Source organism: Phaseolus vulgaris, chromosome 4, assembly GCF_051622355.1.
Source record: "Phaseolus vulgaris cultivar YP4 chromosome 4, ASM5162235v1, whole genome shotgun sequence".
Lineage (NCBI taxonomy): Eukaryota > Viridiplantae > Streptophyta > Magnoliopsida > Fabales > Fabaceae > Phaseolus > Phaseolus vulgaris.
Genome location: NC_143501.1, coordinates 9,675,027 through 9,689,506, shown reverse-complemented (window position 1 = coordinate 9,689,506; position 14,480 = coordinate 9,675,027). Strand labels below are relative to the sequence as shown.

Here is a 14,480-nt window from a genome sequence, read left to right as displayed (position 1 = left end):
TGATTTTATTATTTTTATTTTTTATATGGGTAAAAATTTATTGAAATGCTTTGTTTTCTTACTCCATAAAATATTAACAAGGATAGAAAATAAGATTATTTTAATCGTTATTATTATTAGAATTATTTATACACTTCTATATTATAAATTATTTTAACTATTATATCATTTAAAATATTTATTTTACTATTTCAGAATTATCTTTAATATACTAATATGTTTGATAAACTAACATACGGGCTACCAACTTTTAATTTTTACAACAAGTTTTTATCGAACATATAGCCATTTAATTTCACATCCTTTTTTATATTTTAATGACTAATTTATTTTTAAATAGATATGTTAGATCTACGTCTCAATTAAAGAAATAAAACATTTGTAGAATTTAAAGTTGGACCAAAATTATGAATTTTGTAAATCTCAGGCCTGAAATTGTGAGAAAAGAGGAGATTAAAATCACGATGAAGAAATAAAAGGAATTCAAATTATAAATTGAACATAAGTTTTTAGTATAATTAACCTCTTCTCTTTTTCCTATAGTTAGGACTTTCACATTTGGGTTGACTAAAGAATTAAAAAGCTGATAACACCCTTTTTTTATTTTTCAAATTTTATTAAAAACTACAAATTTCTTTATTAACTTTATATATTAATAAGGAATTCCATCTAATAATATTAAAAATATAATAATGATAACATTTAATGTTCAATTAATAATTTATTTAAGGTTAATGGCACTTAAAATTCATATTATTCAAATTTGTATCACTTAATTTTAGAAAATAATAACTCACTACTTATGTCAGCTTTCAATGACATGAAACAGTTATTTATGATTTGAAATTAACACATTTTTTTTTTAACTTTTTAACAAATAAAGTGTAGACCCTTGATCTGAATACCATCTTTGACCCAAACAGCTTGAACTTTATAACCTATGAGTCCACGCTTCCACCCTAATCTTTTTTGTTGTGGGCGTGCACGCATGGGTTTGTATAATTGAACAAAGGACACAAACCAAAACCATCACAAGAAAAAAAAATAAGAACAAAAAATTGTACAACGAATTAACAACACTTCACATAGGGAACAAGAGGATTTTTTTAGACGAGACATGGTAAATCACATTGAAATTTTCACTGTGGCACAAATGAAGACTTGGTCTTGGATTGAGTAAAGCGCACGGTGTAAGTTTTTCATACTCAGATTGATATCTTGAATCTTTAATTTATATGAGGTTAGTTAATGTTTCTAGGAGATAATTGTGTCTACTGGTAGATTTTTAAGTTTTTGTTAAAAATCTAGAAGATTAAATTCTCGTACAGATATTTTGTGTAAGGGTTGAGATATCCCTAAAATAACTGTTATTTATTCATTCGTTTTTCGAAGAAAAAAAACACTTCAATAATAAAAGCAAACTCTGAAAAATGACATGGCATTGCATCATCATGTACATTTTTAAAATCAAGGGAGGTTCTACCCACCACATAGTACATAATTAAGTTTCTATTCTAAGACAAACAAAAGTGAAGAAAGACCCATCATTTTACATTCAACTTTACTTTCACTTTTTTTTTTCTTTTTCTTTTTTCTGGTTAGTGCTAGTTAACATGAAGTTTGATGAATATTCAAGGGTCATACAGTGATGGTACAACAAGTATTGTTAATGGGTTGGCCTCTTGCCATGCCAAGAAGCTTCATCTCCTTTGTTGCAGGATCCTCAAGCATTAGGACCTTGTCCTTGTCCCTTACCCCAACCATGTGAAGGAATTCATTGTCTTCTCTCTCTTTGCCCTTGAAAAGAAGCCTCTGCTCTCTAGGATCCAAATTTGTCACCAGTGACAAAACCAGTTTCAATTTACCTGCAACTCATATTCATTCACATATTAGTAAAACACACACTTGAAAAATATATCTATGTTCTATTTTATTTTTAAGAAATTAATAATTTCTTGTATATATTTTCTGAGTATCTTATCTCATCAATGATTTCAATATTTCTGTCGTTTTAAATCATTAAATCAGACAAAGACACCTAGCATCACCATCCAAATGAATTAGTTTTTATCTCCAGCTTTTAAAATATTATCTTCAGCCACTATTTCTTTAAAATATTCCGACATTAACCTTTGATTAAGGAAAAAAAATGCTAAAGTTCAAATATTCTAAAGAGAAATACCCAAAAAAACTAATGATTTTAAAGTCAACAAAACAAACCAAAAATTTGATTTTTTTTAACTACTAAAAACACCCTTTAACCCAAAATTTTCAACCTTTGATTGAACGAGAAAAAAAATACTAATGCAAGGTTTAAAGTTCAAATACTTTAAAGAGAAATACCCAAAAAAGATAATGATTTTAAAGTCAACAAAACAAACTAAAAATTTGATTTTTTTTAACTACTAAAAACACCCTTTAACCCAAAAATTTCAACCTTTGATTGAACGAGAAAAAAATGCTAATGTAAGGGTTAAAGTTCAAATACTTTAAAGAGAAATACCCAAAAAAGATAAAATGATTTTAAAGTGAACAAAACAAACCAAAAATTTGATTTTTTTTAACTATTAAAAACACCCTTTAACCCAAGAATAAAAATTTGGAGTACACTCTCAAAAAAAAACATATGGGGTATATATGATCATGAAATTGATAAGAAAAAAAGGGTTTGTAAGCAAAACTAGGTTTCTTTACAAGAGCATTACCAAAAGTTGAAGTTGCATCAATGGAAATGTCATGCCACTGTGACACAGTGGAGACTCTAACAGCAATCACTCCCTCACCATCACTTTGGCTACTCTCCCTCTTCTGAACAAGCATGCCACCAGGCCTAAGCTCCCACTTGATTTCACCAATGTTTTTGGCATCCTTTTCTGGGGAAGATGCTCCTCCTTTGCTACTGCCATTGCCAAGCTTGGAGCTGCTTCTTGAAAACCTCTTTGACCTCAACTTGATCATACTTCTCTCTCTTTGTTCTTTTCTTTTGTGTTGTGTTTATTGGAAGGTGAAGAAGGAGCAAAGAGAAGGTGATGGGGTTAGGCACTTATATAATGGAGGAGAGTGTGGAAAGACACAAAGAGAGAGCATGAATAAAATAGAAGCCGCCCTAGTGTTTGAAAAAAGCAAGAGTTGAGGGAACACATGGGGAGACATAGGACAATATGGGCAAATTGTCTTTTCTAGGGCACATGGGGGGACTCACTAACAAATTCATTTAATTGCTTGATTGGAGGGGCAAAATCAATGGCTTTCAATTAGGTTGCTTTTCTTCTCTTCTTGGTTCAAAAGCATTCAATGCCTTAATTAATACTGAACAAGTCCTCATCATAAGTGTTATACCTCTAACCACACCTCTTAATAAAGAATTGCAAAGAGTTACCTAATCACTCCATAAATTCTTTTTATTCAAAACCATAATTCCAATGAGTTAGATCATTAAATGTCTTAAAAGAATCATTAACTTCTAGTTTCTCATTTAGATAAGAATGTGTGTAATCCATTTTTCATTCAACTTTTTCTATAATATTTTTTTATTTGTTTACAAGACTTTGACTTGAAATTTTACTTAGGGTCCAAATTACAACAATTGCATTGGTTTTGGTAATCATTAACTTCTAGTTTCTCATTTAGATAAGAATGTGTATAATCCATTTTTCATTCAACTTTTTCAATAATCTTTTTATTTGTTTGCAAGACTTTGACTTGAAATTTTTCTTAGGGTCCAAATTACAACAATTGCATTGGTTTTGGTTATGTGATATTAAGTAATATTGACTATTTTTTATGCTAATTAGAAATTCTTTTAATGCTTTCAATTATACTAATTATATTTATATGTATAATCATTTCTTGAAATTTGATATAAAAAAGTCAAAAGAAGTAATTGAAAATAGGATCTTAATTAAATAAAGAATATTTTGAAATAAGATCGACATTGATTAAGATAAATGTAATTAAGTTTTATTTTATTTGTAAATTAATTTATTTTTTAGCTGTAATTAATATGCATATTTTAGTTTAAAATAAAATAATATGTATGGATAAAATAAAAATAGTAATAGGATAGACAAATATAGATTAATGTTTTAATATTTCTATTTAATTTTATTTTTTTTTAAATTTTGGTTATTAAATTTTATATAGATAAAATAATATAGATTGGTTCTGATGTACACAAACAAGATAAACTTGATTAGAATTTTTTTATTAGTAAAAATGAATAAATAAATAAGAGTATTTGAGGGATACTTCAATTTTATTACACGAAAGTTATCTCAAGTAATCTAAGGAAACATTTTTCAACTGAAAAAGCAGTCTAAAATTTGCAAAAACCTACTTAGACCCACTAACTCCCAAAAAGTGACCCTACCGAACAATAGATGACCAAACAAAAAACACCCATAAGGTGTACACAACAAAACAATGCATCTAAACAAAGCAAACATTTTTTAGGAATCAGTCTCCTATTCTCAACACTAACTTGGACAACGAAGAGCAGCATCTTCTCATCACATATTTGCATCAATAAACTTACATTGACTCATGAAATCATCCTCCACCCATTGACTAATATAATATGTATGCACTGTTTTCCAAATTTGTCAATCTTAGAATCCTAAATTGCCAGAATGATTTTTAACATTATTGCGTTGTGTCGTATGTTCCTCAATCCATCTATAACATAGGTTATATATTATCAAAATCACTTTGCATGTTAAAAATAGGTGATTAACAAATTCTTCCTCTTGTCCACACATTACACATAACATGTTGTCAAGTTGTACTATCCTTTTTCCGTAGTTATATTTCGTTGCTATTATGTTCTTTAATAACCTCAATGTGAATAAATGAGCATATGGTAGTGCTTTAGATTTCCAAAAATACTCTTAAAAGGGTCTCTCTTCACTACTTAAAACATTCAACAACCTGTTATAGGTTGAATTTATTGTATAAATATTCGTCCCGTTTCCCTTCTATTGCCACTCATCCTCCTCGTCTTTATTTAATGGTATCCCTTCTATCTGTTGTAATAGCTTATTCACTTCCTCTATTTTCCATTCAAATCGTCTCTGCCTCCATTCAATACACCACGCCTATCTGTTATGTATCTAATTCCCTATTTCACATTACTTTGCTTCTTTATTACGTGTTAAATCATTCATCCTGGGATACCTATCTTTGAGAGGCGTGTTACCCACTCAATTGTCTTCTCAAGCCCTTATAATCTTTCCTCCTCCAATCTTCCACTGGATTTTATGTCCAAAACAAATTCCCCACTCCTCCTTACTAGCTATAATCTTGATATCTCTCCACCATAGAGATTATTCTCTATTTACCCTTGTATTCCTTAGATCCCTCCATTCCCCATATTTAGATACCAATACTTCCTTCCAAAGACTTTTTTTTCGGTTCCTAAACGCCAAATTCATTTCCCACTAGAGTTATATTAAACAATCTTATGTCTAACACCCCTAAACCTCCTTCCTCTTAAGGTTTGCACACTTTCTCCCAAGACACCCAAATTATACTCCTCTCACCCCTTGCCCAACCCCATGTATTTTTATAATTCTATTTGCGACAATTGTAGGCATTTTAAAGAACGACATATAGAAGAGATGTAGTGATGTAATAACCGATTTGACAAGATATATTCTACCCACAAAATAATCTACCTTTCCAACCAACCAACCTCTTCTTAATTTTTTGTACAACCCCGTCCCATAACCTACTTCTTTTGTGTCTACCTCCCACACTCATACCCAGGTACTTAAACAAGATGCTCATTGTGTCACAGTTAAGAACCGAAGCGTACCTGTGGATGGTATTTACATCCAAACATGTTCTCCCTAGTCTACTCTTGCAATAACTCACTTTAGCCTATATGCTAGCTCAAAATACCTTAAAATAGATTTTAGTACTAAGACATTTGTCGTAGCCTTACAAATGAAAAATCCGTCGTCAGTGAATTGTAAGATGTTCACAAGCACCTCATTATTTCCAACCTGGATACTCTGTAATAAGTTTTTCTCTTGTGCTTGTCTCACAACCCCCACTAGACCTTCTGCAGCTATAAGGTACAAAAATGGTGCGAGAGGATCACCTTATCTTAATCCCCTCTCCGATTTAAATTCAGTGTTTGGACTTCAATTCACAAGAACTGACAACGATGAGGATTGTAAGCATTCCTTTATCCAATCGATCCACTTTGCACATAAGGGAATCATAAGTTTTTTTCATAATCAACTTTTAGGAATAAACTTCTTTTCTTCTTTCTCTAAATTTCTTCTAAAGTTTCGTTTGTCACCAACAGACTCTGTCCAATAACCCCCTACCCTTAATAAAAGTGGACTGCCTATGATCAATAACCTTATAAATGACTTTTTTTTTTTCAGTGTAAGAGACAATATCTTAGTTATAATCTTGTAAGCTATAATCTTGTAAATACGCCCTACCAAAGAAATTGGTCGAAATCGATTCAAGTGTTGAGGGTTTTTGACTCTGGATATGAGAGTTATAAACGAAACATTCACTCCCCTAGATCACCTTCCATCATTTGAAAAGCTTCCTACCGCATTGATAACCTCAATCTTAATGTCTTTCCAGAAAGATTTGATGAAACTAAAATTATATTCATTCGAACCCCGAACTTTAGAACTATCACAATTCCAAACCGCTTCTTTAATTTCTTGTTCATATATATTTCAAACCAGGTTGATTTCTTTTCCTTCTTGATTCAAAAGTAATCAATACCTTAATTCCTGTCATACGTGTTATACCTCTAACTACACCTCTTAAAGAATTACAAAGAGCTACGTAATCACTCAATAATTTTTTTTTATTGAAAATCATATTTGGAAAGAATTAAATCATTTATTTTTCGTGAAGGGAATGCGTGTGCTGATAAGTTGGCTAATTTAGGATTTATTCATAGAGAATCTTTTCATTGGTATAATAGACTCCAAGCTAGTCTGTTCTTAGAATTCTTTATGAATAGGTATAATCTACCTATGTATCGTTTGTGTTAACATATGGGTTTTGGTCTAGTCCCCCCATATTTTTGTATTTTCTTTCTTTTTTCTTTTTTTAATAATATTTTTTTCATGTGATGGCAGATGATTGTTGTTACTTGAGGTGTCAGCTTAGCTGAGATGTCAAGTTGCATAGTGATGCCTAACATGAAAACTTTATAAAAAAAAAGAATTAAATCATTAAATGTCTTAAAAGAATCATTAATTAACTGTTTTTAGTTTCTCATTTAGATAAGAATATATATAATCTCTTTTTAATTAAACTTTTTTAATACTTTTTTATTTTGTTTACAAGACTTTAAAATTTTATTTATGGTCCAAATTAAAAAAAATGCATTGGTTTTGGTTATGTAATATTAACTATTTTGTATGCTAATTGGAATTTCGTTTAATACTTTCAATTACACTAATTATATATATAATCATTTCTTGAAATTTAATATAAAAAGTCAAAATTTGAAAATAAGATCTTAATTTTAAATAAAGAATATTTTGAGATAATCGTCATTAATTAAGATAAATGTAGTTAAATTTTATTTTATATTTAAATTAATTTATTTTTTTAGCAGTAACTAATATGCATATTTAAGTTTTAAAAAAAATTATATTATTAAAATTAATTAATATGTATGTATACAATAAAATTAGTAATATGATAGATAAATACAAATAAATGTTTTTATATTTCTACTTAATTTTACTTTTTTTGAAAATTTTGTTATTAACTTTATATATATATATATATATATATATATATATATATATATATAATTAATATTTTGCTCGAGGACGAAATTGAGTACAAGTCGCATGAATTTATATGGAACAGGGTGTAAAACTTGTGGTGTTACTTTCTTTTTACCCATAATGCATTACTATTCATTCGTAAGATAAAATATGGTTAACCTTTCTCTTAAAAAAGTTGTATTTTTTATTTAATTAAATATATGAAAACAAGATAAATATGCTTATAAAAAAATAAAAATAAAAATATGAAAACAAGTCAAATATATAAAGGGAGAGTTGAATTATGTATTTATTCCTTTTAATACTTTTGTAATATATCATCTAATGTTAGTTAGATGATAGTTTTATATGAGACACAATCAGTCAAAATCTTTTCTATAACTTAGTTTGAACAAAGTGTACGGTGTGACACAACTAAATAACTTAAAATCAATACCAGTCTTTTCCAAAAAAAAGTTATTTGAATGAGACAACTTTTAGTATATTTAAAATTTTACATATACTATAAAATGTTTCAAGTTTGTGTTGTCAGATAAAACGATGTATGTGCATATAATATAATACACAATTTAAACAACACTTGCATTTGTTTATCCACATAACTTATGTCTGTTGGACTAAAATAAATAATATAATTTGATAAACATAAAATTACGTTTTACAATTAATTATTTAAACACACGATGAAAATCAAAACAAATGGTCAATATTGAATAAAAAAATGTTTATTGCATTAAAATATATTTAACTAAATAGAGTTTTATTAACTAATTATACTCTTGAATATTATGGATTTATCCGATTCAAAGCTTTGATCCAGAAAGTTACATTTCTTAATAATAGAGTTCTCATTATCCATAAGTAATGCATGCGTGGTGACGACAAATAGTTGCATACAGTAACTAATGTAGTGTTATGGGGACACTAGTGTTGACAACATGTAAGGAGAAGAGAGCAATGATGGTTAAACCTAAAAGTCTTGGTGTGACAAGTGATATCTTATGTGAAAGAGAATAAAAGAAATTAACTATAGAATACAAAATATTAACATATAATTATTTAGATGAAAAAAAAAACTCATTTCAACTCATAATTTTGATGATGACATTGTTATCTTCAGTTAAAAATTTAAACTAATGGGTGGTTATTTTTCTTCTTCATTATATATTTAATACTTTCATTTTTTTTCATAAAATTATTCTTATTTATGCAATATAATGTTTTAAATGAATATAGAATTAAAAAATAAAGTAATATTAATTTTATTCAGGAATTATTTTTAAAATTAAAAAAATGTAAAGAAAGAAATTATAATTTGTAAAAGCATAAACATTCTAGATTTATTACCACAATATTTATATTTTAATAATAAATTTTCTATAAGAATATTATAAAATTAAATCAAATTAATGTATAAGAGAGATAAAAAGTTATTGAAAATATAATTTTCGTATAAATATAGGTAAATTCTTCTTTAATCTATATCTAAGTAATTCTAGTCCTATTTTTAGGATTATTATTATTATTATTATTATTATTATTATTATTATTATTATTATTATTACTATTATTATTATTATTATTATTATTATTATTATTATTATTATTATTATTATTATTATTATTATTATTATTTATTTAATAATAATAATAATAATAATAATAATAATAATAATAATAATAATAATAATAATAGTAATAATAATAATAATAATAATAATAATAATGATATTAGAAATAAACTGCAGCAAATGAGGTTTAAAGTCAAATTCCCTTAATAACCAAAGAAGTTTTAACTATTACACCAGTCAAATTTTGTTGTCCTGTTAAGATTATTATTATACTTTTTTTTTATCAGCAATAAAATGAATTAAATTAAATGGGATACTTCAGGGGCATCCCAACCCGTTTACATCAACCATATGAAAACTTCTCCAAAAGATGTAGAAGGAGCAAACAGAAAGTTGCTTAGCCTACCTAATCACACCCAAAAAACAACTAGACCACCATAGCACTTATTGGGCACCAAAACCCAACAACCCACTCGCTTAACAAAAGCTAAAAAGCACACTAAAGGTGCATCATACGTGACAATGCCACCAACCAGATGAAGTAAAACCGGAAAACGGCAATGCCCTGCATTCTACTCTTCAACACTTTAAGGGACAACCAAAAACTCCTCCAGCATACTAATATGAATTCGTTTCACCTTAACACCGTGACACCTTCATATTTATGCCTCCAATCTGCATTCATATTCCACTACTACTCAAGAGAACCAAAAACTATGATTGAGCGTCACTGAGGCATCATGACAACTTATTGGCCTTTGCACATGACTCCAGCACCACCAGCCCATCTCCATCCAGCACCTGCACAACATCTTCAGCCATTCCTACAGCAGCCGCACCACAATCTTAATTGCACTAACCGTCGACATCAAAAGCAGGCATCACAACAACAACAGAATCCAACATAACAAAACTGTTATTCCTATCAAACTAATGTCACCCCACACCAGCATAGGAGGCCCCATCGAACCCTGTTCCTATTTGTCCCATGCTTGCTCTCAACCATGCAAGGTGACTCTCACCTTAGGAACCGTGTCATCCCAGGACTAAACCACAAGACTCCATAGCAACCCAAATCACTATATGCAGTCAAACTACAGAGTAACCTTAGCGTGGAAAAGCTGCGAAGCACCCTGTCTTCTCTTGCTATGCCTAGCTGGTAACACAAATGTTAATCAACCTGTCATTAATCCAGCCTTCGTCCATGCTCCATTACAATGAAAAACCCCCCGAGACTCCCTTTTACATCATCTTCCAATAATAACCTGCATAAAGTTACTTATAACTACTTATGCAAGTCCAAGGGTTCAACAACCAGTCAGAGAAAGAGTAGGAAAAATTATTTCCCTTGTGTTTTAACCACAACCACGATTTAAGTTGAGCCTCATGGAACGCCTCTTCTTCGTCCACTACACCTCCATTGAACACCACACTATTTCTATGGTCCCACAGACTCCGTACTATAGTTGTCCACACCCCTCTCCAGACCATATTTTGTTTTTGGCTGCAGTTAGTCAGAGAGAAGCCCGCAAAATGGGTCGCGATGTCATTATGTTGGACAAACAAAATACCGATCCATCTAAAGCACATATTCCACACCCTTTGTGTGTGTTTACATTCCGTGAAGAGATGTTGACAAGATTCCTCCTCGGCCAAACATAGAGCACACACTGTGGAATTCATCACTATCCCTCTCCTACTCAAGCACAACCTTGTTGGGAGTCTGCCCAGCAACGCCCTCCAAGTCGTGAACAACACATTAGGGAAAGTCTTCGCCTTCTAGAGGTTAATAAACACCTCTTTTTGAGGGCCCCTATCATGCTTAGCTAGGCACTCATATGCTGACTTTACTGAGAAACAACCAGATTCATCACTTCTCCATACCTGGGTGTCATCCTCATCCTTCCTAAAATTGACCCTGGTAATGTGGTTATCAAGCTCAGATTCCAATACCGATTCCCACTCAAATCTGTTTCTCCTCCAGGTTAGGGTCCATCTCCACTCCAAATCATCCCACACTCCAACCTCTTCCACCTTCTAACCTTGATTCGATAGAGAATACAATCTAGGAAACAAGGTTTTCAAATTCAGATTACCAACCCACACGTCCTCCCAGAACCTAGCTTTGCCGCTCCCTATTTTCCATCCAACTTGTTCTTGAAACCATCCTTCTCCTCCTCCTTCTCTACAAACCTTCAACATATCTCTCCACCACCAAGACTAATATTTCACAGATATGTGAGGACAACTAGGATCCAGGCCATACTTTGAATCCAAAACTTCCTTCCATCTCGCTTTATCATCAGAAATACTCTGCCATTTCCACTTAGCCAGCAATGCATAGTTAAGCTTTCTAATGTCTCTAATGCCCAACCCTCCTTCCCCTTTCGGTTTACATATGTCTTTCCAGCTTATCCAAGAGACAAGCTTGTTCTCCTTACCCCAACCCCACAAAAATCTCCTATGGATTCTGATTATACTCTTACAAACCACCTCCGGAGCTTTAACAGGGACAAATAGAATAGCAGAATTGCAGAAAGGACGGACTTGATAAGACAAAGCCTTCCTGCCATAGATAGAAATCTCCCTTTCCAAACATTAAGCCTAGATTTTAGTTTATTCAGGACAGGCTCCCAGAACTTTTTCCTTCTCGGGTTACCCCCCACTTCAAGCCCCAGGTAGATAAAAGGTACCTCCATCTGTGAACAATTTAAGGTCTTCGTATAACAATCCATATTACTCTTCCAGACATTAATACCTGCTAGCTTGGACTTATGGAAGTTGATCTTCAAACCAGAGGCTACCTCAAACCCCCTAAGGATAGCCTTTAGGGTAAACACTTTGGAATAGGCATCCTGGCATAAGAACAACGTGTCATCAGCGAACTGAAGAGTACAAAGCTCTACTTCTTTTCTACCAATATTTAGGCCCGAGTAAAGATTGGCCTTCATAGCTTGCCTAACTAACCCTGCAAGCCCTTCAGCTACCACTATAAAGAGGAAAGGGGCAAGGGGATCACCCTACCTTAACCCCCTTGACGGATGAAACTCCTCCGTAGGGCATCCATTAACCATCACATATACAATTGCACTGGCTAGGCATCCTTTAATCCACATGATCCATTTACTATGAAATCCCATTCTATGTAGCATGTCGTAGAGGTAGTCTTATCTCACTGAATCATAAGCTTTTTCGAAATACACCTTTAAACATAGTCCACTCATCCGACGCCTCCTAAGATCCTCTAGCACCTCGTTGGCTGTTAGCACACTATCGAGTATGCCGCTGTCCTTAAGGAAAGTTGATTGACACTCATCAATAACAGCAGGTAGCACTTTCTTCATCCTCTCTGCCAACACCTTAGAGATGACTTTGTACATCACCCCTACTAGGGAAATAGGTCTATATTGCTCCAGTTTAACAGGATCCCTTACTTTTGGTACAAGCGCTACAAAAGAAGCATTACAACCCTTTGGGATGCGCCCAGAATTATGAAAGAGGACCATCGCTTCCACTATCACATCTTTAAAAACCTCCCAGCTCTCCTTAACAAAATTCAGGTTGAACCCGTCAGGTCCTGGGCTCTTGGACCCATCACAAAGCCACACAACATCCCTAATTTCTTCCTCTAAGAAGGCCTTTATCAGACACAAGTTGTCCTCATATGATAGGGACTTGAAATCGACATTGTCAAGTCTAACACCGAGATCTTTCGTGGCCTTAAATCTATTTTCAAAGAGCTTCTTCGCTTCAAAGCGCACAGTGCCAGGTTCCTCACTCCATTGGCCCCCTACCTCCACCCCCTTTACTTCATTTCTAAGTCTTCTCCATCTCAAAGACGAGTGGTATAATCTTGTGCAAGAGTCCCCGTTCTTGAACCAGCTTGCTCTAGCCTTCTGACAAAGAAGAGATTCCATCTTCTTGTCCATTTCCTTCAACCGACTCACCAACTCAGCCCTTTTCAACCTATCACCTTCCCTCAATTCATCCAGACAATCTTTGCAATCCAAATCCTCTATTTCCTGCAAAATTGTTCTCTTTTGGGTTTGGATATTACCAAACACATCCCTATTCCAAATTTTAAGATCACCCTTCAGCCTCTTCAGCTTCTCCTTGAATGTCACAAAAGCATTCCCCTCGGTAGTGTAAGATAACCATTTTTCTTTCACCATCTCTCGGAAACCCCTCTCCAAAAATCAAGCATCAATAGAGCGAAAAGGTTTAGGCTCCCAATCCTTCTCCACTGACTTCACCACTATTGCACAGTGATCAGAGACTTCCCTTTGCTTCACATATTGTTTACTCATGGGCCATATTACCAACCACTCCTCAGAGACTAGCACTCTGTCTATTCTGCTTTTTGCCGACCCATTAGACTTGAACCACGTATACTTCTTGCCCACAATTGGCAAATCCAGGAGAAGGTTGGTATCAATGAAGGAATTGAAACCAACGATCTCACTAGAATGGTCAACTCCCACCCTTGTCCCCTTCCTTTCACTACGACATCTGACGGTGTTGAAATCACCACAAAAACACCAAACCTTCTCTTGTGATGCCAATTTAACATTTGATAGTTCCTCCCAAAGAATCTTCTTATCATTCAGAGTGCAGGCAACATACACATTTACCATAACACAACTAACATTGGATTTAATATGAACTCCAAAGATAGCTATGAATCCTTTCCCCAACATATGACTACTGTAACTACACGCTTCTTCATTCCACATAGAGAACAAGCTTCCACATCCATTTTCCCCTTCATTGTGCAACCACCCAACTCTATTGTTTCCCCAAACTGAATAGCATTTTGCCTCCGTAACAGCCTTTGTTTTAGTCTCTTGAAGGCACACTAAATCAGCTATTTCACTAGCTGTAACATGACACAGATACCTTGATTTAATAGACCCCCCCAAACCTCTAATATTTAGATTGACAATTATCATAAGACAACATTCTTCCCACCCGACTTAGCACCCCCCAATACCTCTTCATCACGTACCTCCATTCGCCCAAATTCCTCAGTAACCTCCTTCTCTTCCCCCCTACATTTTAACCCAGCTTGTTTTCCAACTTCCCACAGCCTATAAGGTTCGTCCACCTTCACAGGAACACACCACCGCGAGTTGCA

The 14,480-nt window shown here is 32.8% G+C and overlaps 1 protein-coding gene across 1 annotated transcript; it reads right to left on the bottom strand.

Moving 5' to 3' along the window:
* Positions 1-1,411: 1,411 nt before the first annotated feature.
* Positions 1,412-3,143, bottom strand: LOC137837161 (BAG family molecular chaperone regulator 2). Its single transcript, XM_068646050.1, has 2 exons — positions 2,706-3,143; positions 1,412-1,865 (listed from the first exon to the last, which is right to left on the bottom strand). The coding sequence occupies exons 1-2, from the start codon at positions 2,956-2,958 to the stop codon at positions 1,639-1,641; spliced, it is 480 nt and encodes a 159-aa protein (XP_068502151.1). The 5' UTR covers positions 2,959-3,143; the 3' UTR covers positions 1,412-1,638.
* Positions 3,144-14,480: the final 11,337 nt, after the last annotated feature.

What these genes read in the sequence shown, in the direction of transcription:
- LOC137837161 (XM_068646050.1), bottom strand. Translation starts at nt 2,958, where the DNA reads ATGATCAAGTTGAGGTCAAAGAGGTTTTCAAGAAGCAGCTCCAAGCTT. An exon ending in TGATGCAACTTCAACTTTTG is followed by an intron (nt 1,866 to 2,705) that starts GTAATGCTCTTG and finishes TATGAGTTGCAG; the next exon opens with GTAAATTGAAACTGGTTTTG.